Source organism: Pristis pectinata, chromosome 24, assembly GCF_009764475.1.
Source record: "Pristis pectinata isolate sPriPec2 chromosome 24, sPriPec2.1.pri, whole genome shotgun sequence".
NCBI classification, from domain to species: Eukaryota; Metazoa; Chordata; class Chondrichthyes; order Rhinopristiformes; family Pristidae; genus Pristis; species Pristis pectinata.
Genome location: NC_067428.1, coordinates 18,070,658 through 18,098,000, shown reverse-complemented (window position 1 = coordinate 18,098,000; position 27,343 = coordinate 18,070,658). Strand labels below are relative to the sequence as shown.

The window sequence follows — 27,343 nt, the reverse complement described above, 5'->3', positions numbered from 1 at the left end:
AAATATTAATTCTCCATGGTTGACATTTATTGCTAGTACTCAGTTTTAATAATGAATTGTAAACATTTTCCAGGTAGGTCCTTGGGGGCTTTTAGCTTGGTTCTTATTGATCTAAAAAACTCCGGCCCTGGTAATGAGCACAAGCCAGGTTCAGGGTGGAGGGTTCCTGCAGACAGCACAGATGGGGGAAGCTTTTGTTCAAAGATTGAGTTACCTTTGTGCTTTTCATACAGAGAAACAGCTGAATGTCAGACACAGACTATTTGTACACGTGAGGTTGGAGGTCTACAGTAACTGAAGTAAACGCGCTCTAATCATTATTCATTCAGGGCCCAGAATGTAATGAAACAGAACCTCTCATTATCCAGGCCAGTCAGTGTGTGCTAACAATGGAGCTAATAATGCAGTGGAACCAGTTTACATTTGGCTGGGAGACTCAACATCCTCTGGAGTCCTGCCCTCTGGGGGAGGAGGCATTTGTTGGGTTTGCAAACTGGGGCCCATGGGTCGCAGGGCAAGGCGAGGAAGCTGACGGGTGGGACGTGGGAGAAGGGGAGTTTTCTGTGCTGTTTCTTGCTGACTCATTACTTCCAGCACTGTACGCTGACACAAAGCACTTTCAACAACAGAACAACAGCTTCTTTTCAAATCCCTCACTTTCTTCCAGAAGACAAGGGTCACAGAGGCAATGCCTTTGGTGCTCCTTAGGAGTATGTGAATAGTTTAGGAGGCTCTCGGTTTGTACTATTTACAACCAGGAACAGCTCGTTCAGCCCATCAGATGCTGTCTGACCCAGTATTTCGAGCATTCTCTTTTATTTTCATCAACCACAGTTTTCTCACTCTCCCCTGGCCTCATCCATCTCTTGCTACTTAACATCTCCTGCAGGTGGATCACTGCAACCAACCAGCCTTCATTCCCTACCCACTCTCAGCTGCCAGCACTAGCATTTGCATCTGTTGGTCTCCATCCTATCGCTGACACTGCCTGTGTTTTCTCCACTTCATGCCTCGCCCGTCTTTACAAAGCAATGCACTTGCCTTTTAACTTTGCTTAGTTACAATGATAGACCACCAACCAGAGACGATAACACTGTTTCCCTCGCTATAGCTGCTGCCTTACTTGCTGGGTATATCTAGTATTTTCTGCTTTAGTTACAAGCTTCCAGCACAGAAAGATACCTGCAAACTCTCAGAACGGTAGTGCAGCAGTTAGCATAATGCTATTACAGCACCAGCGACCTGGGTTCAATTCCGGCTGCTGTCTGTAAGGAGTTTGTACATTCTCCCCGTGTCTGCATGGGTTTCCTCCAGGTGCTCCAGTTTCATCCCACATTCAAAAGATGTAGGGGTTAGGGAGTTGTGGGCGTGCTATGTTGGTGCCGGAAGCATGGCGACACTTGCGGGCTGCCCCCAGAACATTCTACGCAAAAAAGATGCAATTATCCCAGAGACTCTATTCGTTTACACAAGTTTCTGGGCTTCTTGGCAGATTGGAGATGATCAGGAGGTCATGAATAGAGGGAAATTCCATCATCCAATATCGCAATGTCTGTGGATAAAGCAGCTTTCTGCACATTAACAATAAAAATAGGTGTTGGAGATCCAAAATAGAAATATAAAACGCTGTAAATACTTAGCAGGGCAGGCAGTATCTATGGAGTGGGAAAGAGAGCTAATGTTTTGGGTTGGTGATCTTGTACACTGTGGGAGCAGTTGCTCTAGCACTGTCTGGCCCTACTGCAGGGATCTGTGGATATTTTCCTTCTCACTGGACATCATTTCTATCATTGGATGCTCATGCACAGTCTTTGGATAGGAGGGGAGAAAACATTAACTGAGATGAAAAGTAAAGCTCACACTGTGCATGTGTCCACACACTGGTACACTGGCTCAGCGGACCTGCAGTGTGCACCAACTACAAGATGCACAGCAGCAACTCACCAAGACTACTCTAAGAACACCTCCCAAAGCCAGGACCTCTACCACCTAGAAGGACAGGTGCATGGGAACACACCCAACGACAGATTCCCCTCCGAGACACACACCATTCTGACTTGGAAATGCATCACCGGTCCTTAATTGTCACTGGACTAAGTAGTGAAATTCCCTGTCCAAAAGCATTGTGTGAAGCGCACCTGAAGGATGACAGCAGTTCAAGGATATGGTTTCACTACCACTTTCTCAAGAGCGATTAGGGATGGACAATAAATGCCAACTGCACACATCCCACAGAAGAAAAGCAAAATGGTCCTCCTAGAATCTTTAAGAAGTAATTCTCAATTGTAAATTGCACTTTAAAAACACAAGAACATAATCAACAGAAGCAGGAGTGAGCCATCTGCACACCCAAGCCTGCTCCATCATCATGGCTGATTTTTGGACTCTGCTCCATTTTCCTGCTTGTTCCCCATAACCCTGGATTCCCCAAAGACAAAAATCTGCCTGTCTCATCCTTGAATACATTCAATGACTCCACCGCCACAGTTCCCTGGGGTGGAGAATTCCGAAGATTCACAACTCTCTGTGAGAGGAAATTCTTTTTCAACTCCACATGGAGTCATACAGCATGGAAGTGGGCCCTTTGATCCAACTCGTCCATGCTGACCAAGATGTCTATCTGAGCTAGTCCCATTTACCTGTGTTTGGCCCATATCCCTCTCAACTTTTTCTATACATGTACTTGTCTAAATGTCTATTAAACATTGTAATTGCACTCACCGCTACAGCTTCCTCTGGCAGCTCATTGTGGAGACACAAGAGAATGCAAATGCTGGAATCTGGAGCAACAACCAAGCTGCTGGAGGAACTCAGTGGGTCAGGCAGATTCTGTGGAGGGAAACCGGCTGTCGATGTTTTGGTTCAAGACCAAAGGGTCAATCCAGATGAAGGGTCTCGACCTGAAATGTTGACTGTCCACAGATGCTGCCTGACCTGCTGAGTTCCTCCAGCATCTTGTTTGTAGCTTTTTCCATTCTGAGTCTCATTCTTTAGTTTCAGTTTGTAGGCTCTGTTTTACAGAGGGAAGTGACACTGTGCGATGGAGCTCACTGCCAGGTTGCATTGTGCTGCTGCTCAGGATCTTCAGAGAGCTCCCCATCTCCTCAATGTCAGATGATTTCCTTGAAATGCACAGTGTGTGAGACAGACTGACGGGGTAGATGTAGGGAGGCTTTCTCCCCCTGTCTGGGGAGCCCAGAATTGGGAGGATAAGGCTCAGGATATTTGGGACTGAGAGAAGGAGAAATTTCTTAAATCAGAGAATTGGAAACAAGACCTAACACAAGAAACAGAAGCAGGAGTAGGCCATTCAGCCCCTTATATCTGCTGCCCCATTCAGTAAGATCAGGATTGTTTTGATACTTGCCTGTTTGATCCCCAAAACCCTTAATTCCCCTGTAGTCCAACAATCTATTTCATGTTTGAATAAACTTAATGATTCAGCCCAGCAAGTGCCTGGTATAGAGAATTCCAAACATTCGCAACCTTCCTCATCTCAGTCAGAGCTGTATTTGCTCAGTTGCTGAGAATGTTCAAGCTGAGCTTGGTAGATTTTTGTACACTGGCAGGATCGGGGGTGCGGGGATTGGGCAAGAACAGTGGGCTTGAGGAACAGGATCGTGTTCAATGGTGCAAGGGACAAGTACACAGGAATATAGGAAATAGGAGCACGAATAGCCCTTCAGGTCCTCTATCTTGCTCTATCTTTCACTCAGATTGTGGCTGATCTGATCTTGGCCCCAACTCCACTTGATTACCTACCCTCCAAAACCCTTTGGGTTCCAAAAATTTGCAACCCTCTGAGAGAAGATATTCCTCCTCATCTCCATGTTAAATGGATGCCTCCTTTTCTGAAACTATACTCTCCAGTTCAAATACCATCATGAATATAGCCCCAGTCTACTCAACCACTCCTCACTAAACAAAGCCTTCATTCCAGATATTAATTCAATTAACCTTCTCTGAACTGCTTCCAGTAAATTCATTCTTTAATAAGGGGACCAAAACTGTACACAATGTCCAGACATGCTGAACAGCTTGCAGCAAGACTTTCCTACTTTTATGCACCATTCCCCTGGCAATAAAGGCTCACATTTCATTAGTCTTTCTAATTATAAGATAGATAAGATTTCTTTATTCATCACATGTACATTGAAACACACAGTGAAATGCATCTTTTGCGTAGAGTGCTCTGGGGACAGCCCGCAAGTGTTGCCATGCTTTCAGCACCAACATGGCATGCCCACAACTTCCTAACCTTTGGAATGTGGGAGGAAACCAGAGCACCCAGAGAAAACCCATGCAGACATGGGGAGAACATGCAAACTCCTTACAGACAGCGGCTGAAATTGAACCCAGGTCGCTGGCACTATAATAGTGTCATGCCAACTGCCACACTACCTGTTGTACCTGCATGTTGACTCCCTGTGTTCCATGTACGAGGACATCCAGATCCTTTGCACCACAGCACTTTGCAGGCTCCATTGAAACAATAATCTGCTATTCTTCCTACCACAGTGGATACTCAACCCCAGTGTACTCCACCTGCCAAATTTCTGCCCACTCACTTCTTCTCTCTATATCTCTTTGCAGACACATGATGTCCTGCTTGCATCTTACTTTTCCATTTATCTTTATATCATCAGCAAATTTGGCTTCGAATCACTTGGTCCTTCATCTGAGCCACTAATGTCAGTTGTAAATAGTTGAGGGCGAGCACTGATCTGTGTGGCACCCCACTATTTACAGCCTGCTGACCTGAAAATGACACATTTATCCCAACTCTTTGTTTTCTGTTGGTTAGCCTCTCCTCTATCCATTCTATTACCGCCAATGCCATGAGATCTTATGGGACAAGTTGTCAAATGCCTTCTGGAAATCCAAATACACTACATGAGCACTACATGTTAATGCACACAGTCTCTTTCACAGGGAAAGGGAACCAAAAACTAGAGAGCATAGGTTTAAAGTGAGAGGGGAAAGATTTAAAAGGAACCTGAGGAGCAAATCTTCACGCAGAAGATGGTGCGTACATGGAATAAGCTGCCAGACAAAGTGGTTGAGGCAGGTACAGTAACAACATTTAAAAGACACTTGGACAGGCTCATGGATGGGAAATATTTAGAGGGATATGAGCCAAATGCAGGCAAATGGGACGAGCTTCGGTGGCATCTTGGTCAGTATGGACGAGTTGGCCAGGGCCTGTTTCCATGCTGTATTATTGCGTGACTCTGTTACTCCATGAATACTCCATGACTCTGTCTACTGTTCCCCTTTATCCACCCTACTTATGCACTGCTCTGGACAAACTTTTTTAATGAGTTGCTCTATCGGAGCGTTGGTTAATGATTTGTTCAAAGAATTCTAATAAATCGCATGATTTCCCTTCATTAAACCAAGTTGACTCTGCTTGGTTGTATCATGGTTATGTAAGGCCTTTTACCCAGGTGGGCATGACTGACAAGGCCGGTATTTATTCTAATCCCCTGGTCTGGGAGGTGGTGTTGGGCATTCCGCTTCAGCTCCCGCTCGTGATGTGACTGGGGGACCTGTGAAGGCACTGCATAATCACACATACGGAGAGGCAGGGTTAGTGCGAGCCAGACTGGGTAAGGATGGCAGGAATCCTCAGCTACAGGGCATTGGAACAGCAGTTAGGACTTTACAGCAATCTGTCAGCACCATTTACATTTTTAAATGCAATTTTTTATACACTATATACAGTTGGATTTGAACTCTTTAATTCACTGGAGGGGTAGTTTAACCAGCACAGCAGCTGCTCTCAGAGAGGTGGGAAGGTCTTCGAGATGGTGTGGAGGAGGGTCAAGAGAATGGTTCCAAGAATAGATGGTTAATTATTCCAAGGTTAATTTGGAAAATCTGGGATTGTCCCTCTTGCAACAAAGAATGAAACTTGGTTGAGGTGTACAGGACTATAACACATTTAGGTAAGGTGGGAAAAGAAGAGCTGACAGTCCCATGACCAGAGGACAGAGGTTTAAGGTCTTGGATATGAGAAACGACGGGGATGCGCAGAAATATTTTGTGCCACAAATAGTAATGACTTAAAATCCATGTGGGTAGTTGATCCTGAGCCCCATGTTACTACCATAGGGGAGGAGGTACAGGAGCCTGAAGACCCACACTCAGCGTTTTAGGATAAGCTCCTTCTCCTCCACCATCAGATTTCTGAACAGTCCATGAACCCATGAACACTACCTCATTATTCCTCTTTTGCACTATTTATTTATTTTTGTAACTTATAGTAATTTTTATGTTTTTATGTCTTGCACTGCACTGCTGCCACAAAACGACAAATTTTTTCAGTGATAATAAACCTTATTCTGATACCAAAATGCATGAAGCTGACCTGAAAACTGATCAAGGCCCACAGAAGAGCTAAGTTGGCGGCAGAAGCGTGACGCCACTTGCAGGCTGCCCCCCAGAATCACTACGCAAAAGATGTATATCACTGTGTGTTTCGATGTACATGTGACTAATAAAGATCTTATCCTATCTTATCTAAAAAGAGTACAACACAATATTCCTTTAATATCCTGCTTACAAATAAAAATTTGCTATCCTCTTTAACTTTAACTCACATGTAATTTTTTTTAACTCTAAATTTTCTCAGACACCGCTCATCTTGATGGTCACTTGAAGGAGTCTGTTCCCATCTGTAAAGGTGATCAATCCTATCTGCAGTTACCTGCAAGTTGCAAAGGTTTGCTCTGAATATTCCTTCTTTGTAATACAGAATCATACCTGTAACAATTTGATTGACATCTTCCATGACCTCCTTTGAATGCACCATCTTTATCTGAATCTGTTAACTGTGACTGTGAAATGGTTGTGAATTAGTCCATTGTTCTCTGAAAAGGGGATTTCATCTGTTGATATTTTGTCCATTGTCATGTAGAGGTATTTCGATGGGAAAAATTGTGGGTTAGTCAACATTTTGAAAGAATGATGAATGGATTTTACTCCAGCAATGATTTGGGTTTTAACATTTCTGAGATATGGCAGAACAAAGCTTGTTACTTCTTATGGATAAATCTTGTTGCCAGCCAGACCACAAGGGTTCAGAGAGAATTGACAGGCAGCTAGACTTAAGTAACATGTGTCATTACATGGTCTGATTACTCTATTTCCTCAGGTTACTACGAGACCCACACAGGGTGGCAGGGGGTACAGCTGCTGCCTCACAGCTCCAGTAACCTGGGTTTGATCCTGATCTCCAGTGCTGTATGAGTGGAGTTTGCATGTTTTCTCTGTGACTGTGTGGGCTTGCTCTGGGTGTTCCAGTTTCCTCCCACATCCCTCAAAGACATGCAGATTGGTAGATTAATTAGTCAATGTAAGTTGCCCCTAATGTGTAGGTGAGATGTGGAATTTGGGGGAGTTGCTGAAAATGTGGAGCATATAAAATGGGATTAGTGTAGGATTTGAATAAGTGGCTACTTGCAGGTTGGCACAGACTTGCAGGGCATAAGGGTCTGTTTCCATGCTGTATGACTCTGTGACTCTATGATTTTGTCTCTGTACAAATGCTCCTCCAGCATTTGCTTCAATTTAAAAAATCATTTAAAAGCTCTTTGGTCTCTCACCTCATCCTGGGATATGAAAACTGGTCAATTTTGATGTGTGAAGGCCACAAAACTGTCTTTACAATATGTCTCCTGATCCCTTGAATGTAGGTTTATGTTGAGCTGTGTTCTTGCATCAGGTGTAGCGCCTGCTGTGTATGAGGCTAGTAGCAATGGAGAAGATCAATGATTTCAAATGGAATTGACGCTTGAGGGTTTATGGGGATAGAGCAGGAGAATGGGTTCTTCTACAGAGATGGGTCAAATGGCCATCTTCCATGCAAAACTGACTGATTATAAGACAGCTGATGAGTGTTCATCCAGAAGCCCATTCTTCTTGTGTGCTGGGGAACGGGTCATTGAATTGGTGGGGGGAGGGGGTTGGGATTCATCATTGGTATCTTCAGCTGGTTCACCTTGACCATGAAATTATTATTGGTACAAAGCTGGCAGTGTCACCTGGCAAGATACACCAGTGATATTTGGATTACCTATGACTGGGGTCTACCCTGTCTTGTGAGGACAGTCCTCAGATTCCATAAGCCTGAGTTGGTGGGGGGGGGGGGGAAATTGGGGGGGGGGGGGAGAGAGAGAGAGCGAGAGAGAGAGAGAAAGAGATGTTTCTCAGACCACTCTGCACCTTGCAACCCCACTCCTTCTGTCATTGAATGTCTCCCTTATTCTAGCCCCTCACAGGTCTTCCCCCTTTTTCTCACACTACCTGAGAGACTGAAAATGATAATAATTTAAGCTCTGTGCAGACCTAAGGTAGATGTTGCCACACAATCTATCTCTGTTGCCGCAGGTCACCCAGTTACCTTGAATTGTTCCAATTTTTCACACTTGCTCTCTGATCCACAGAATCCCATGTACCTGTTGAAGAGCAGGCCTGTTTTTACCCAAACCAACTAGGCTGGCTTCTCCCAGGTTTTGGTTCTGGTGACATGGTGGTGCAGCAGTTAGTGTTGCTGCCTCACAGCTCCAGGGACCCGGGTTCAATCCTAACCTGCAGTGCTGCCTCTGTGGAGTTTCCATGCCATCTCCATGACCATCTCCATGTATGTGTTTTCTCCAAGTGCTCCAATTTCCTCCTCCATCCAATACAAGTACTGGTAGGTTAATTGGGTTCTGTACATTAGCCCTAGTTTGAGTTAATAGGGATCAAGGGGGAGTTGATGGGCAGGTGTGAGTGAGAATAAATTGTGGGGGTACAGAGAAATGAGAAGAAAAGGACTAATGGGAGTTCTTGCCAGGAGCTGATGGGCCAAATGGCCTGCTGTGCTGTTATAAGAATTTCCTCCTGGCTGATTTACTGCCTCCTGTGTCAGTTCTGGCCCAGGTGCCTGAGTATGCTGGACCCAGCCAGCTATTTCACAACTTCCCCATGTGCTGCTGCATTCTTGTTTCATGATGTGAATGTATCTCCTCAGAAAGGAACACTCTGAATCCTCAGCACACAGGACTGATGGCAAATGGGCCAAAGAGCTGTGTGAAGATGGCCACTCCATCTTGTGACCTGTCAGATTTGAGCAATGAATGAGCCAGAGTGTTTGGGAGTTCCTAGACAGCATTAATTTGTGGAATAAATCAGGATACAACATCCTGTTCCTCAAATAACCTTCCAATACCATTAAAATAGTTTATCATCAGAACAAATCAGCACACGATATTGCACGTTTTGTACATTAAGGTAAAAGCTCTAGGTTCTATCACAGCTTCCCTGACCTCCGCACATCCCAAAGTGGTTGATGTGGCGGCATTGGCCTGGGGGAGGCTGGGCAGGGAGGGGGTCACTGGGCTGCCAGGGGCATAGGGTGGCACAGTGCCACAGCTAGTAGAACTGCTGCATCACAGCTCCAGTGACCCTGTTTCAAACCTGACCTTCGGTGCAGCCTGCGTGGAGTTTGCATGTTCTCCCTGTGATCACGTGTGTTTCCTCTGGGTGCTCTGGTTTCCTCCCACATCTGATTGATTGGCCACTGTAAATTGTCCTAAGTGTAGGTCAGTGGTAGAAGCTAGGGAAAGGTGATGGAATGTGGGGAGAATAACATGGGATTAGGATAAGATTAGTGTAAAAAATGGGTGTTTGATGGTTGGCATTGACTCAGGGTTGAAGGGCCCTTTTTTTGCTGCATGTCTCTTTGACTCTCGTTGCTAGATCAAGCTTGACCCGGTCCATCTCCCACATTCACCGCTTCTTGGAATCCTCACACCTTGCGGGTGCATAGCTCGTGACTTCCTACCAATTCCAGAGTTACCCCATTCTGCTCAGGTAGAGAGGCCATGTACAGCAAATAGGCCACAGGCCGAGGAAACAGCTCCTGCCCATGGACTGCGTGGATGGTTGTCTGACAACTCGGGCTGTGGAAGGCCTTTTCACTGATTCGAAATGTCTTGCATGTTTGGGGAAATTTAGAAGCAGTTGAAAACATACAATTAATAAAATAGTATAAATATATTTAAAACCACATTTAACTAATTTAAGTTAATAATATTAATACCAATTAAAATAACTCAAAATTTTTAGTGAAGTTCATTAACTTTTCCCAATTCTGATGAAAGGTCAATGACTTAAAATGTTAGCTCTACTTCTCCACTGCAGGTGCTGTCTGACTTCTTGAGTATTTCCTGCTTTTGTGTTTTTATTATAGTCGTGAGCTGTTGTTACGTAAGGCAGGGATCTGTCAGGCTGTGTGGGAAAAGGAGTGTCTTGTGACCTTACTTGTTCCTTTTGGGTGGCTGGACTGCAGTGTGCATTGGCAGTGTGCCAAGTGATATAATAAGGTTCATTAACCAAGTGTAACCATGAGGAGAGGGTTTCCAGTCAAGGTTCTGTGATCCCTGGAATCACAAGCTAGTATCCACCAGCAATCTCTAGGGGAATCTGGAAAGGTGGATGGGTCACCACACCACCACCATCTCTTCCCTCATCAGCATCATTCTCAGTTGTTCAAAAGGCTGCAATAACCTTCTGAAATAGGAAAGGGAATGTTTGTGAAGATCTAATATAACAGTGTAAGTATGGCTCCAAAAGAATGAAAACAAGATTTCCTCCCACACATCTCACTGTGAGCAACAGCTAGAGGTAGCCTTCATCTAATGTTAGTACCTCCTCGGAGTCCACAAGGCAAGCAACATTAAAAAGAGAATCATCTGCAGACCTACATTGATAAAGCAGGGAATGGGACTGATTGATGAGGAGCCTGCCTAGATTTAATGGCTCATTGACTTCCTCCTGTGTTGCAACAATTTTATGAAGGGGCATCGACTAGACAGACACTGACATTAAAAATTAAATTGGAAAATATAAATTGTCCTTAGGATGTGATGAACCCAGTGCCATTAAGGACTGAATCTTTATTCCTTATTTTGGATCTGGCCATCACTGGCAAGGCCAATATGAATTGCCCACATTTAATGGTCTGCAAACTGAGTGATTTGCCAGGCCATTCAACCACATCACATTGGTGAGCCTGGAGTCACACATGGCCTAGAACTGGAAAGGAAGGCAGTTTTCTCCCCAGCTATATTGAATCCAATGGGATTTTAATGACAACTGGTAGTCCTGTGGTCTTTATTACTAATGACTAGTTTGTTTTCTTTTAGACCCAGATCATTAACAGAATTTAAATTTCACAGCAAGGATGATGGGATTTAAACACTGGTCCATGGATTAATTCCAGCCTCTGGATCAGCAGTCCAGTAATTTAATCTCCACAACACCATTTTGTCCATATTGTTGGCAGGAGCAGTGTCAAGTAAGGGACTGAATTTTCCATTGATCTTCAGATGGTGTGTGACACTTGCATGGTATTCTCAGCATATAACCACACCATTCAGCCCATTATGTCCATGGTTATGCTTCATACTGGCCTCATTCTGCTTCAACTCCACAGCCTTCCGTTCCTCTCTCCCTCACATCTTTATCACGTTCCTTGTTAACACTGCTAATCACTCCCTGTGGGAGTGAGTGCCACAGTCTCAGCACTCACTGGGGAGAAGAGATTTCACCCTAACATCCTTCAGATTTAGGAGTCAACATCATTGGATTCATGATCCAATTCTGCTTTCTTACAGAAATTGCATTATCATCTCTAGAGTTACCCTGTCAAGCCCACCCCTATTTTCATTTTAGGGATCTGGACATTATCAGCAAGACCAGCAGTTATTACCCACTTAATGTCCATGAGAAGAATGGCAAGCTGCTTTCTCAAACATCTGCAGCTCTTCCGATTGCTATTGCGTAGGAGTTACAGGATTTAGACCCAATTATATGAAGGAAGTTGGTGATTCATTTAAGACCACCATGTGCATAGCCCTGGGTACTCTCTCCCTTTTGGAAAATGTCAGGATAGTCAGCCAGGTAAACCTCTCAATGTCTACAGCAGACTGAATTAGAAAGCCATTCAGCCCCTTTTCCCCCTTTGTTAGTTTATGACTGATTTCCACCTTATCATCTACCTGCAAATGCACTTCCCTGTAGCTGTGACACTTTACTCTTGTTTTTTTTAAGCCTGTACTACCTCAATGCACTCTGTACTAACTCAATGTATCTGCACTGTGTAATGAATTGACCTGTACGATCGGTATGCAAGACAAGCTTTTCACTGTACCTTGGTACAAGTGACAATAATAAACCAATACCAATTTCTAGTTTAATCCCCATATCCCAAAATACCAGATTGGCTAACCAATCACAGATTTAAAAATGAACAAATCAACCCATCATCCATTGCCCTTGCATGCCAAATGTCAATGTTTCCAAACTTCACTCCTCAAAGATTTGGATTTAATTTTTAAGACCATGTCCCCTAGTCCCCAAACTCCCCTCCAGAGTTGGCCAGGAATGCAAAAAGCAATTTGAGAAGCACATTTTAAAAAAAAAGCAGGTAATTGTACAGGAATTTAAATTTGACTACTTTGGGAGGGTCACCTTAAACAGTCACTTTGTAGACAGACCCCAACTACTTCACTTTGTAGACAGACCCCAACCACTATTCATTAGTTTTGGGGAGAAGCTGTGTCCTTGCTGCTTCCCCCACTTGCATACACTGTTTTTTTAGGATGTGGCATGCCACAATTCACCCTTTTTTTTCCTGGAAGCAAATACTTTAGTTGCAAGATAATGTGAGAATGCTCTTGCTGAAAAGAATGTGGGGGAGAGAATGAAGAGTAAGTGAGGGGCTTATTTTTATTTCAGAGACAATTTATTGAAATCCTCAATGCAGCACCAGGCTGTAAAGATGCATTCTTCAAAATTAAAGTGACAAACAGTATTAAACATACACGACCTCAAGCACAAGTCTCAGGAGTAGACAAACACTGACAGACTACTGTGCAGGTCAGATGAGGAACAGAAGAATTCTCAATGCAAATTCCCTACATTGTTAGAAAACAAAATATCTACAGTACCAGTAAGATTGCAAATTGTTTCCTTCATCTAAATTTTAAACAAAAAATAAATACTGCTCCATCTCGGTAGATGAAGCATTCAAACATTCCCTAGTGCTGGAGATGGGTCTTCTGCTCACAGCCCAAGAGTGGCTGGCTCTATGACAACAAATACCTGCGTGCACCCAAATCATAAGGGTCAGGTTCTGCAGTGTGGCCTGCCACCTGGGTTCTTGGATTTTCCTGTGCCCTTTTCACCCAGCATCATGTGGTAGAAATCTCCACCAAAATCAGCCAGCCAGCATACAATTTTTAAAATATTCATTCAAAAGGTTTTGGATATGCAGGCTGAGCCAGCATATCCTGAGGGAGTGGAGGGTTGGGGGTAAAAAAAACCCTTCAACTGAGGTCATCCCAATGGCTTCTTGATGCAAGGTATTTCAGCCATTTCATTATCCTCAAATTCTGCCCAGAACCAGGGTACAGGGATGCAGCTGGAGTGGGAAACTCTGGATGTAGCATTTCAGGTGTTGAGGTGGGTGCATCTCTAATAACTTGGCTGATTTACAACCAAAGCTTGTTGGGCTTTTGTAATTTATATATTTTGTGTGGGGGGGGGGGGGGGAGGTTGGGGGGGGAGCATGGTTCGAAAGGGTGCATTGCCCAACACAAAACAAGTTTGCACCTGGGTAGCAGGCAAGATAATACGCTGGACTGTTCCCTCATTGTAATCAACTCCTGAAAGACTCAAAACTCTCCCTATGAAAAAAAAACATTTAAAAAAATCTGCAAGGTCATGAAACAACAAAATAAGGTGTAAATCAACATTGTTATGGTGATGGGGACAGTTAGCTCCCATATGGACCAAGAGCAACCTTGTTAGATTTAATTAGGTTGTTTTCACCTGGACTTCTCAAAAGAGACCTGGACCAAAAAGCAAAGTATGGAGCACATTCAAGGAACACATCACAAATTAATATCCAAAAAGGTGTACAGCACATCAGAAGGGGAAAAAGAAACAGGATTACAGTTTACAGATCCTACTCGAGAACAAGTTACAGCTTTTAAAACATTAGCACCTGGGAGGCAGGTTTGGCTGGCTTGTCCAACGGTTCTGTACGTTGGTCTTCAGCGGGTGGTGGCAAGTCACTTTCTTGAACCACTGTAGACCATGTAAACCTACCCCAATGATGTCATCAGGTGGGCAGGGTGGGGGTGGTTACAGGATTTGGCCCGACAACCAGGAAGAACACTCTGTTGTAGGAGGTGGGATCCCCATGCACCTGATGTACATGCTGCCTTTGACTTGTGCAGCAATGAAGGTCACAGGTTTGGGAGGTGCAAACTCTCACCAATGGGATAGCACCATAATCTGACAGTCATCCACTGAATCAGTCACGGCCAGCTACCACAGCCATTTTGCCAAATATTGTCTTAATGACTGGATGAGCAAAGGAAATGCGTGACAGATGGACATCTAAAAACTCTGGAACAGCACCATCTGGCACAGAAACTCCAAACTCTTGTACAACTTGCTGCCCATGTGCCAGTCCTCAACCGGAAACCCTGGTTCAATCCTTCCTCTAGCTCCATGGGTTCAAGTAACAGAGGAAAGTGTGGCAAACATGTCAATGCCAATGCAGCTCTTCACAAAACTCTCCATCTTTCAACAGCACCATGCGTTCCTTCAGGCCTGGGTCAAACAAAAAGAGAACAAGTTTTATTCAAAGTTTTCAGTTAGAGGGTTTCACAGCTCACTCTCAGGATCACACCTGTGTTTCATGTTTCTTCCAAGGATGCCAGCTTTGGTCCTCAGTCAGGACAAGGAAAAGAAGACCATTAAGCCCCTCAAGACTGGTTCTGCTGTTCAATGAGGTCATAGAAAAGGCATCTTCCCCACTGTCCCCCAAAACCTCAGGCCACCAAAAATCCCTCAGATTTGAAATTATCAACTGACTCAAAGCAGAAGGACATTTCAAACTATTACCGTGCACTATATGTAAAATGCTTCCCAACCTCAACACAGAAAATTGTTCTAACTTTTAGGATTCTGCTGGTTGAGGGGTGCAAGTTTTAGGGGCATAGATTACCCCCCCCCCCCCCATCTACCCTATGACTGCATCATTCTGTTAATTTGGACCAAACCACCATTAAGCTTCCAAGTTCAAGGGTCCACCATACAAGGTTACCGTTCCTTGTAAATTAACCCTTGGAATGGCCCGTTCCTCCTCAAGATGTGGTGCCAAGAACTGCTCAGTGGTCCAGTTATGGCCACTTGAGCACCACTTCTAACCATTCTTACTCCAGCCTCTGAACCTAAAGCCCTGCATTCCATCAGCCTTTCTGTACTTGTCTGTAACATTTTCATTATCCGTGTAGGTGGAACTCCACAGGTCAAAGGAATAACAAGCAGTGAGTACATGTCAGGAAACATTTCCCAGAGAACATAGATATGTTTGACTGAATGCTGCTGTGGGTGGGTGAGTCAGGATCTATCCAATGAGGGGAGATTTAAGCAGACTACGCCTGTACTCTCTGGAGTTTAAGAGTTACAAGCGATCTGACTGAAGCAAAGGACATGAGCACAGTGGAGCACACAGGACAGTGTCACATAAGTAAAAGATCAGCAACAATTTTCTGAAATGGTGGGCAGCATTGAGGGGCCAAATGGCCGACTCCTGCATCTATTTATGCTCTTACATGCCCTATTTCTCAGAGGAGAATGGCACTGTAATCCCTTGATTTTCTAACCAGATTTGCTCTCAGAATGGGCTGTCAACTTTCAGGAAGCCGATTTTTTTTTGTGCTATCCAGCTGCCTTGATGGTAACGGTGGCCTTCTTGAACCTCTGCAGTGATAACAAAACCAAAAGGGCTTGCTTGCATCCCTTCAGGCCTTCCCAGATAGCTGGGAGGAGGCCCTGCTCCAAGCATTCAGCTCACTCTTCGACAGATCCTCCTGTCCGAAGGAAGCAGAACCCTCCATTTTTTGCAGGACTTTTGGGCTTGGCACTGCCATTTTGGGAATTCAAATAAGGTGCAGCTTTCATCACCGGTTATTAGCTTGTCCCTCAGACAAAGGCACAATGGGAAGGTCTCATCGTCATAGAAACTAACTGCTTGGCTGGGCCCGTGTAGAGTGCCCATTTAGAAAGATCACCAGTGATTCCCTATACAACTTGCATTTATATAGCCATTTAATACACCCCCTATCCCCTCCAATAAGGCCTCTCACAGCAAGAGAAACAAGGCAGTTTAACACTCTCGAAGCACACCAGCTTCCTCTGCACACAGCCCATTCTGGCCCCTCCCTGTTGGCTGCGGTTACTATTAACAGCAGTTCAACTTGTAATTGGACACCTTTCCCCTGACCTTTGACCAGCAAGGATCAGCTGACAGAGAACCATCTGGCTTCTCCAATGCTGATATCCCAGTAAACTATAACCAGTTCAGCCTAAATTTATTTCTAGAAGCTCACCCTGGTGAGTTTACACAGCAGAACATTCATTGATAATCCCACCCACGCAATGGCAGTGAAGAACTTGCCAAGCTTCTTGGCTAATATTTAAAAATCACTCAACCAACTGCACTAAAACAGGATTATCTGGCTATTATCACATTACTGTGCAAGGGAGCTTGCTGTGACAGCAATCTCACTTCGAGATGCTTGGAATATCCCGAGCTGGAGAGGCAGTGAGCTGGATACACGGGACCAGCCACACAGGGTGGTCGCACTATGTAACCTGATCACAGACTGGGAACTTGGGGACCCAGCTGCATCACACAAGCCAAGGGCTGTTGTGATCTTCCTTGAACTTGACTATATGAAAAAAAATACACTTGTTTGTTCACCAGTATTTTCTATCTCCAATACCCACAGGCAGAGTGGTTTTCTGGGCCTCAAAGGACAGTTAAGAGTTGACCACAATGGTAGGTCTGAGTCACATCCAAACTGGAATGTTAGTGGATCAGATGGGTTTTTACAAGAATCAGGTGATTGCCTTTATTGAGATCAGCACATGATCCAAGATTTAATTACTTAAACTCAAAATTCTCCAGCTGTTGGGGTTTGAACTCTTCTCTGGTCAATGGTCTGGGCTTCGGAATATTGGTCCGATTAGCTACTATAGATTTTTTGCACAAGAGAGTTGAGACTGAGTTTATATTCACTCTTCTGGTAGAAGCATGACATCCAATCTACCAGAGCACCCAGACAGTGCTAACCACTGCCCTTTCCCACCCACACTGTGGGAGTGTCAGTGGTTGGCCAGAGGCTGCCAGTGGCCAGGTGTGGTCACCATCTAGCAGCAGCCCTTTCATAGCCCAGTTATGATCCAGTGGCTGGGCTGTCAGGCTGTGACTGGCCTCAGCTCGTGACCTGGCCTCAGCGCCCAGGAATCCAGCAGACTCTCCTGGCTTCCCCAAACACAGGCAGCTGACCCCTACAGATCTAATCCTGTCAGCAGACCCAGTGGCCCGAGCCTGTTCATTCCCCAGCGGTGTTAAACTAACTGCCCAAGATGGAGGCCTACCCCGCAAACCACAAGTAAAATCAGGTCCCCTGAACAGCAAAATGTCCAAGTTGGTGACTAAGTTAAGATTGTCATTCAATTTCTACATATTAAAGAAAAGCGCCTACTTCCCTCGTTAGCATTCCCGTCCCCCACATGTACCACCTACCCACTTCTCAGAAGACAAGACTAATCAGCACACAACAATCCAGACCCCTGCCCCTCCCTACCCCCCCCGGCATCTAGGATCCAGCGCTGTGTGGTTGGATTTGGGAGTTATGGATGGGAATATGCAAGTGGTCCCACCCCAACGCAAATCTCACGAGGACTTTGGCAGTTGGTTTGTAACCATAACAAAGATCAGCAGGGAAATGACCACGAGGCTGCCTACAGTCACCCCTCCCCCAATCCTAACTTGATAATCCACGCACAGATACACAGCAGTGAACTAAACTCTCAAAGTAGAGATTTCCAAATACTGCACAAGTGAAAGAATGAAAGAGTGGGCAATGTTTCTCTTTGGCTGTCGGCCCAGCTTTATTCAAGATGCAGTTTCAGAATTCCTTATCAGTGCCAGTGTCTGTGGTCATGTCTGCAACATTCTAATCAAAGCACAAATCTCCTCAGCCTTGCTCAATCCAGCAGAGACAGGCAGCAGAGTCAGCAAGCCAACAGCATTGGAACCTGTACTTATTGAACCCGTAATCATAGGGACCACCCAGGGCCAAGTCAAAACCAGGAGCATGGGGTATCCACCCACGAGCTCATTACTCAGGGAATGATGTACAAGTCAAATCACTGAGTCTGTACTGAAAGCAACAGGTGATCTTTGTACTGAATTTAACCCACACAAACCCTCATCTGAAGTGTTTGGATTACAGCAACCCAAGAGCCACAATGCGCGTGTGTGAAAGCAAACCCAATCACTGCGGTGACCTGAGCATGCGATAGAAAAGGCAGCCTCGAAGGGGTTTAAAAGCACCACTACACCATCACAATTCAGGAACCTCCTGGTCTGGCCTCACTGAGTTTTGTGGTTAACTCTTAAAGCTCTTCAAATCAGTCTTGACTGGACAAAGAACTACCAATTATCACCAGGTACAAGTTATCCAATTCAATCCCATTTCCCAGCCCCACACCCTGTGGCCCTGTCAGTTACAGTGATCACTTTACATGCGACAAGGGTTTCTGCCTCCATTCCCCTTTCAGGCAGAAAGCTTCAATCCTAACTGGGGTGACAGATTGTCCCTTTAACCTTGAATCCTTGACTTGCAGTTGAATTCTCAGGTAACAAGTCCTACCTAGTCACCTCATCCCCTTGTTCCTGAAGAAATCCTCAGCCTCTCTTAATACATCCTCCCTTCTAACATGGAGCCTACTTTTGGGAATTATTCCAGTTGCTCAGCATGGGAGAAGGGCCATTGCCCACAAGGTCTAGGTTACCTGAAGGTGGTGGTGCTTGAGGGGACGTCTTAAACCGAGAGGTACTTCCAGGTGCTGACAAAGGCTGTGGGAATGAGTGAATACGGCACCGTGGTGACGTTACTCCAGGTGTCGGTCGATGCATCGTAACAGTCCAGGGTCTTGCACCGCTGGTCGCCAAAGTAGCCCCCAACGACGTACAGTCGGTTGCCAGAGGCCACCGAGTGGCAGCTCACCCTCCTGGCCGCCACGTCACCGAACTTGGACCACTGGTAGGTGTCGGTATTGAAGCGGTAGGCAGAGTTGGCCGAGATCTCTGTGTCGCCGCCGATGACGACGATGTGGTCACCCACGACGGCAGCCGAGGTGTAGCGCCAGGGCTGCGGGCACTTGGCCGGCACGGTCCACCGGTTCTCCCCGGGCACGAAGCACTGGACCCGGGGCAGCTTCTCCCGGTTCACACTGGTGCCACCGAAGACGAAGAGCTTGAGCTTGGCACCAACCACTGCAGCGTTGCTGACGCCCTCGCGGAGGGGCGCCACCAGGCTCCACTTGTTGGCCTGAGGGTCGAACTGCTCCACCTGCTTGACGGAGACAGAGGGCGAGGCGGGCAGCGTGGCGCTGACGGCCGTGTGCCCACCGATGGCGTACAGGCACTGCTCCAGCTCAGCCAAGCCGTGACCATATCTCGCCAGCAGCATGGGCGCCGCCTTGGTCCACTCGTCGTGGAGCGTATCGTAGACCCACACGTCCCGGGACACGCCGTTCTCAGAGCCCCTGCCGCCGGTCACGTAGACCTTGCACCCGATGGCGCATGCGCTGCACTCCTTGCGTGGGCTCGGGATGTCGGCCTTGGGCGTCACCGCCTTGGTCTTCTGGTCGATGGCGTAGATCTTGTCGCACACGAAGGTCTGGCCGCCCAGCAGCAGGATGTCGTGGTTGACCTTGCGGGGCCGGGCGCACAGCAGCGTCACCACGCCGTCGTTCTGCAGGATCCGCAGCTTGCAGGAGATGGCCTCTTCCACCACCCCCCGGCCCAGATGGTGGCCACGCACCAGCTCCTCGCCCAGCACGCTCTCGTACAGGTAGGACTCGGGCAGCAAGGCCAGGCGCACGCAGCGCAGCAGCTCGGGCAGGTGGTCGTGCCTTCTGTGCAGGTCGTGCTTCACCCAGCCCAGCACGGCCTCGTAGACCAGGCTCTCGTCCTCCACCTCCAGCTCCTCGCTGAGGATCAGCTCCAGCAGCTTGTCCTTGGGCAGGCTGAGGAAGTCCTCCGTCCGGTACAGCACGGCGAAGTAGGCCAGGCAGGTCTGCCAGGAGAGCTCGAAGAGCTGCTCGCACTGGTGGGCATCGGACAGCAGCATCATGCCCAGGCAGTTCATGGGGTGCAGGTTCTTCTCCAGGAACTCGGCCGACGCATCTCGGATGTCGTGGAACTGCAGCATGTCACTGGCCTCCAGGAGGGACTCGGCGTTCTCCTCGTTGATGAGGACCCGGGAGGTGTAGGCATAGTCCAGGAGCAGCTCCAGCACCTCTGGGTGCAGCGAGTCATGGAAGTTCACCTCGCTGTCTCGGCTCTCCCTCATGCCCCCACCAAACATGGCCTCGAAGTAGCGGCTGCAGGAAGCCAGCACCACCCGGTGGCAGTGGAAGGCCCGGTTGCCGGCGCGGAGGGTCACGTCCGTGAAGAGGTGCCGTTTGCGGAGCAGGTTGAGGTGAGTCAGGAGGCTGTCTGCGTGCGAGGGTTTGTGGAACAGGTGGATGTTCATCGAGCCCGAGCTGGAGCGAGACTTTCGGTTTTCATGCACAGTCACTGACATTCTGTCGAGATACAAAAGTGTGGACGTCAACACCCAACCCAGCAACACCACCCCACCCCCATCAAAACCCAGCTCACCAAATCCAACCCACCTATTCCCATCAAACCCAAGCCAACCGTTCCCATTCCCATTAAACCCAAGCATCGTAACCAAAATAATTTTCTGTAAATTATGACCAATATACCATCTTTGTCAAATACCAAGAAATGTTAATGTTTTTGTTAATTTTCTGTTCTATTACTAATTTTGATTAATGCACAAGTGCCTGAATACTTCTGTACATCCATGCATTAAAACTCAATCCATCCATCACAACCCTATCTATTTATCAGAAATCCCAGCTTCTTACACATCTGTTCAGGAGTGGTTTGAATTTGCTTTAAAAATGAAATACCCTCCCAGTGAATGCAAAACAGCAACAAGGAAAAAAAATCTTGTACTTTGCACATGCATAATCACTTCAGCATCAAATCAAGCAACAGAAATATTAGGACACAGAAGATATGCTTGGTCCAAGGGATAGAGGGAGGGAAGGGTGGCTGCATTAAGACTTGGGTCACATATCTAAACACTCAGACTGCAGTGTAGAACAAGCTAGATCAAAAGTTATGATGCAGATGTTACAACAATGGTCCACAATACTGTACATTTAACATTCCAGAGAAACACGTAGGGAACTGTTGGCCATCCACTTGCATACTATGTGATGCAGAAGTGCTTATTTCCACAAAATCCAGTAATAACTGCTTCCACTCATTCAATATGAATGAGATGGTATGAAATTCCCAGCCATCCAGACCTACTCTTAGAGACAACCATTTCCACTCTGTTTAAAAAAAGTTAATCAAGCCCAGACTCGGTCCTGCCTACAGAGCAATTGCTTTCAATAACTCTGTGCAATGATGACTAAATTTACAGCACATCATCCACATCTCCTGAGAATGGAATAGCATAGCTCAGCACAGTCTTGTATCCTTTGGAGTCTTCTCCCCAAATCAGAAGATGACTGCTGAACATGGGAACGTGGCAGAGACCAACTCCCGTCTGGTGGTGCATGAAATCCAGGTTACCTCTGTGGTTCATCATTACACAAAAGCCACAAGCAATTGCTGAGAGTAGAGCAGTCTGAGCTCGACTGGAAGTGGAAACATTTGTCTGTACCATTGTCTGCACACAGGTTGCTAGTTATAGGAATGGGAGGAGGCCATTCAGCCCGTTGAGTCTGTACTGGCATAACAGTGATTTAACATCCTGTTTGGCATTGTCCATAAGACCACTGTCTAACAGAGTTAAAATTAATGACCAGGCCAACATCAACTATCCTCTGCGGAACAGTTCTGAATTTCTGTCATCCTCCAAGTGTATAAGAATTTTCAGTCTTCACTCATGGAAGGCCTGGCTCTAATTTGTTTCAGTCCCCAGACTCTTCTGCCATTCTCCATTAGCAGAGACAAAATCTCAGTTCAACTTAACAGGTCACATCCCCACCACGCAACCAGGAGGTTTAAAGGAAAAAAAAGTGGTTATTGGACTGTGGTTGGGATGTTGGGAGATCTTCCCAGCTCTTTAAGAAAAACAATCTTTTATTTATGCCTTTAAGTAAAGTGTCCCAGGGAACAGGTGCAACAGGACCTTTCCATTCCCCTGAAGGCACTGACAGGCCTTGGTTTTCCCAGTCCCCTTCTTAGGGACCTCCTCCAACCCTACCATCCTTCAAGGTCTCTTCATTCTGCCATTTCTTTGGCACCTTTCATAACCCCAGTGGTAGCTGTGCCTGCAGCTGCCAAGGCCCAAAACTTGGGAATTTCCTCCCCAAAGCTCCACCTCTGTCCTACTCTCTCCCCTGGTGCTATTTAATGTCAAAAACTTTGTCCAATAATGAACGCCCCATGGTGATGAATTTTGAGATGATTTACTGCATTAAAAGGCCCAATATAACTGCAAGTTGTCGCCATCATTGCCTCAGTGCAATGACTCAGTACTGAAGCTTGAACCCATGGTCACCTGATGCTGAAAGCAAGAACGCTTCCCCTGAAGCAAGCCAACAGTGCTCAGGTTGAAAGGATTCAGCCAGAACTAGAGATTCACTCCACAATGCAGACAGCAACAGGAAGACAGTGTGGGTGGGGGAGGGGAGGGGAGGGGAGGGCTGCTCTTTGACTGAATAAAAAGAATTCCATGCATGTTTCTTTAAAGTAGGAGAATCCTTTTATCCTAGGCCTTGTGGGGGCAGCAAAGGCCTTTTGAAGATTTAAAGACGCCTTTTCATGTGTGTAGCACTTAAGTAAATAGGAATGTCAGCAGTTCAGGGCCATTTCCTGCAGTTGGCTGAAATTATATATAATTACACAAGAAGAAAGATTCAGCTTTTCTCACAGACTACAGACCAGAGGCAAAACAGCTAATGGTGGAAGAATTTCCCCTCAGCACACAACTACAGAGCCCAGATATACGGGAGATCCCTAACGGATCAAGCTGGAATTCATTCATTACCTGCACCCAACACTAGACAAGATGGTGACAAATTCAGCAACCAAAAATGTGCATTTACACAAGGCCTTAAACTGGGACAATCTTCCAAGGCAGATCACAGAAGTTTTGAGGCAACAGGTGATAGTACAGGTGGCCAAAAGCTTGGTCATGGAAGTAAATTGTACTGGAGTAGAGAGATCATATTCTGATCATCCTGCCATTGCTCTGGATTGTCATGGGGAGTGGGTGGGGAAGACATGGGAAGGGAGAAGAAATTGAGATGGAGTGGGACAGATGGAGTTTGCACCCAGTCGTAATGTGAAAAATGCAGTGATTTAGGCAAAGTCATAATCCAGATGGGCTACACTGCTTCTGCACTGGCACAAACTACACCAGTGGGTCTGATGAATACAAACACAGATGGAACATCACGTTCGTGATATTACTTCAAAGAGGAAAGTAGTTTCAGTAAATTCTCTGTGACCAGTTCCAATTTCCGAGGAGGTGCTGATGCTCGTTGCCTAGAGTCCCACATCACAGGAGGAAGTCTGGGCTAAAACAGTATCTTGAAGCAGCCAGATACTGCACACCAGTCAACACCAACAGCAATAACATAAAAAAGGTTCAATGTAAAAATAGGAAATCCATTCAAGATCCCAAGCAACTCTTCAAAGAAGAGCGGGTGGCAAGTTGGCCTGCAAGGAGCAACTTTGCCTGGGAAGTGATAAAGTGGGCAATGGGACCAGGAATATCAACCCCCCAGACTTTCACTTGAAGTGAAACAAAACAAAGTGTCATCCAGAGTCCAAGACACTCCTGGGCACTGTTGATTGAGGCTGGCCAAACTAATCAGCTGCTCCCACCCCTGGTGTCTGTGGACTATGCCGCACTTAAATTGAGTTCATTAGCCATAAAAGGGATTTGGGAAATCTAGGGGCTGTGAAAGGCAAGTTTTCCACTCCCCACCATCACTTCGTGTTGAGAGATGGAGTTAAATGATGCACACAACTCCGGCAGTTTACTAGCAATTCTGGGGAGGATTTGAGTTGCTACTATTGAGGGGAGAGTGCCCATCCTCCATTGAGGTAGTTATAGAACTACACGGGAGTATCTAGTAACTACAGAGCGAGTTCACATTCACTTGTTTGCACACACTCTGGTCTTTCTCCTGGTGAGAAAAAGTGGAAGTAGGAGTAGGCCACATCTCAACGGGATCCAAGGATGGCCACCATTCATCTGGGCAAAATGAAAGCACATGAGAACAGACCTACACTCCAAGACAGAAACTCTGGACAACAAGAGGCTAATTCAGTCCCTCATGTCTGTCCACCATTCAATTCGATCCTGGCTGATTTACACCCCATTTTCATTGGTACATCTCCCCTTGGACCACACATCTCAAGAGCTAGAAGGCTGTGGGTTCAAATCCCAGTCCAGAGACTGCAGCCCACTGTCTAGTCCAACATTTTTACAATGCAGTGCTGAGGGACTGCTGTACTGACCAAGGTGTTCTCACTGGATGAGACATCAAGATTGGTGTAAAGGATAAAAGGACATTTTTTTTTGGAGCAGGGCAGTCTCCCAGGGTCAATATTTCATCCCTGACTTAATCTGTACATTAGCATTTTGCTTTTGTGGAAAGTTGTCATGTACAAATTGGCTGCATTTATTATATCAATGACTAGACAAAAATTATTTCATGGGAAGGGTTGCTACAATTTTAGTGTTGAGTGTTCCAAATCAAGCCCAATACCCCAGTTTCCTGGGAAGAATTCCACATTATGGGGGGAGCTGCCTGCTGACTTCACTCCTGAACAGCCTAAATCTAATTCTGTTACCCCCACAACCTACCCCTGTTGTTCTGAGCTCCACCAGAGAAAATGAACTCTCCAAATCACTTCTTAAAGACCTCAAATGAATCCTGCCTTCATCTTTTATGCTCAAGAGGATACCAGCTTGGTGCAAACAACTGAGCCTTACAAATTAACCCTTTAACTTCCTCCGTTTAAACCGCTCTTTTAACAAAGTAGCAAATCTGCTATAATTGTTCCTGGGCAAGGTTCACACAAACATGGTTTTCACAGCATAGGGGACGCAATCATGTAAAGCATAGGAACGCTTGCAATATATTTATGAGAAGGTAAGAAATAGGAGGCGGCGGCGATTCGGCCGCTCGTGTTTGCTGTGCCATTCAATAAGAATATGGTTGAAATTTGACCTCAGCATCAATTTATTATATCCCTAATATCCAAAAGCCTACCCCAGGTTTGAATACAAGCCCCCCGGATGGAGGATTCTAGGATTCACTACCCTCGTGGTTGAGGAAATGGCCAGAGACTGGCCTGATTAAACAGCCACTAGCAACTAAAACAAAGGCTTCAGTCTTGGAGAATTCAATGCTGCACAGTTCTACATCGCTGCCAAAGCCATCGAACACAAAAGTAGAAACTTAACGACACCGCAAAATAACATTTTCCAAACTGCACTTGGTTGCAGTTTGGACCTTGCCCGGACCTGTCCCCTCCTATTGCGCGTTGAAGCAACATATTAAAAAGCCTCAAAATGCCGACTGAACATTTTGCCTTGCCGGGAAGCGCTACCCAGCGGCTCGTGTAACTTTCTGGTGTGCCCCCAACTCTGGACATGTACCTTAAAGCCCTGGAGAAGGATCGAGTCGAGCCTTACAGATCCGTGCTTGGAGACGGTGAAGAGAGAGAGAGAGGGGTATCGTTCTGGAAATAGAAGAGACGAGGATAGCACCAGAACTTTGCAAACTTCGCACTACTCCTTGCTCATGGCTCTCCGCCTACAGCAGTCTCCACTCCGCGTTCCGTCCTGCGGCTGAGTACTCATTCCCCAGTCCGGCGGACTCTCGGCTGCTTTATGCAGCACTATTCCCCACCCATTGGGAGGCACCGGGAAAACGCTTGTAACTGCCCACAGCGAAACTGCCCTGATCAATTTCAACCGAAATCTACAAACTCAGCTCTTTAACTAAACCCCGCTTCACCTCCCCCTCTCCAAACCTTCCTTGCAAAAGTCACCCCTTCCCTTTTACAGTTTATATGTAAACACATCTTGTTCATACACAAAACACACGGAGCAGCTTTTTTTTGATTGACACGAGTGCTGGCAAATTAGGAAGGCAGGACGTAGATTTTTTTAAAAAATCAAATCAGATTATTGACAAGATTGTTGTCAAATCAGCATCGCGGGAGGAAGCGCTTTGTGGGCGAGTGGCCAAACTGGTGTGTTCGCCAGCTGGTCAGACACTGCCTCCTGACCGAGCCTCTTTATTCAGCGGAATGGAAGATTTGCAACAGAATTTCTTTTTACTCCGGACCAAAGTTTATCTAATTCTCCTAAAATCTTCTTGGTTTTAGCTTCTATTAAAGGAGAATTCTTCATAAGTGGAGTAGGAAAAGTTCAAAAAGGGAACTGGCTGTGGAATTTTATAGCACACCAGGCCCTTCATTTATTACTATCAAACTGAGCTTTCTAACTAACCCTATTCTTTAAGCAAAGCGTGCAAACTTTCCCTCTTCAAAAGGAAGACAGTTTTAAAGCTTTTCACAAGAACATGAAAGCTTTGGTCTGTGTCTAAAGCTAGAGGGCATAGACTTCTGGTAAGAGATTTGGAGAGGATCTGAAGAATGTTGTCACCCGCAGGGTGGCTGGAATCTGGAACGCACTGGCTGAGTGGCTGATAGAAGCAGAGACTGTCACAACATTTGAGAAGTATGTGGACAAGCACTTGAATCGCCAAGGCAGAGAAGGCTGCAGACCAAGTGCTGGTGAATGGGGTTAGTGTAGATGGTTGGCACAAGAGGGCTGGGTCAGGAAGCCTGTTTTGGTGCTGTATGACTTTATGACGCTAACATAAAAAACAGTAGGAGGACACAGCCCCTCAAACATATTCCACCATTCAATGATGTCAGAGTTGATCTCCCCATCCCGCCAAGCCTTTGTTTATCAAAAATTGACAATTAACTTGTTTGTGGAAAGAATTTCAAATTTCTCCTGTTCTCTCCTCTGGAAGTGTTTCTGAACTTCACTCCTGAAACTCGGTCTCTAACTTTTAGACTGTTCCCTGGTTCCAGACTCCCTGACCAGAGGAAATATTTTCTCTCTCTCTTTCACCC

General features: G+C 46.0%; 1 protein-coding gene across 2 annotated transcripts; it reads right to left on the bottom strand.

Moving 5' to 3' along the window:
* Window positions 1-12,763: 12,763 nt before the first annotated feature.
* enc3 (ectodermal-neural cortex 3) lies at window positions 12,764-26,256 on the bottom strand. Of its 2 annotated transcripts, none has more exons than XM_052037698.1 (3): window positions 25,851-26,256; window positions 18,931-20,730; window positions 12,764-14,670 (listed from the first exon to the last, which is right to left on the bottom strand). In XM_052037698.1, the coding sequence occupies exon 2, from the start codon at window positions 20,727-20,729 to the stop codon at window positions 18,960-18,962; it is 1,770 nt and encodes a 589-aa protein (XP_051893658.1). In that variant the 5' UTR covers window position 20,730; window positions 25,851-26,256; the 3' UTR covers window positions 12,764-14,670; window positions 18,931-18,959. The 2 variants fall into 2 exon arrangements, with proteins under 2 accessions (XP_051893658.1, XP_051893659.1); XM_052037699.1 differs by having other exon boundaries at window positions 25,887-26,229.
* Between the last annotated feature and the right edge of the window lie 1,087 nt (window positions 26,257-27,343).

What these genes read in the sequence shown, in the direction of transcription:
- enc3 (XM_052037698.1), bottom strand. Translation starts at nt 20,729, where the DNA reads ATGTCAGTGACTGTGCATGAAAACCGAAAGTCTCGCTCCAGCTCGGGC.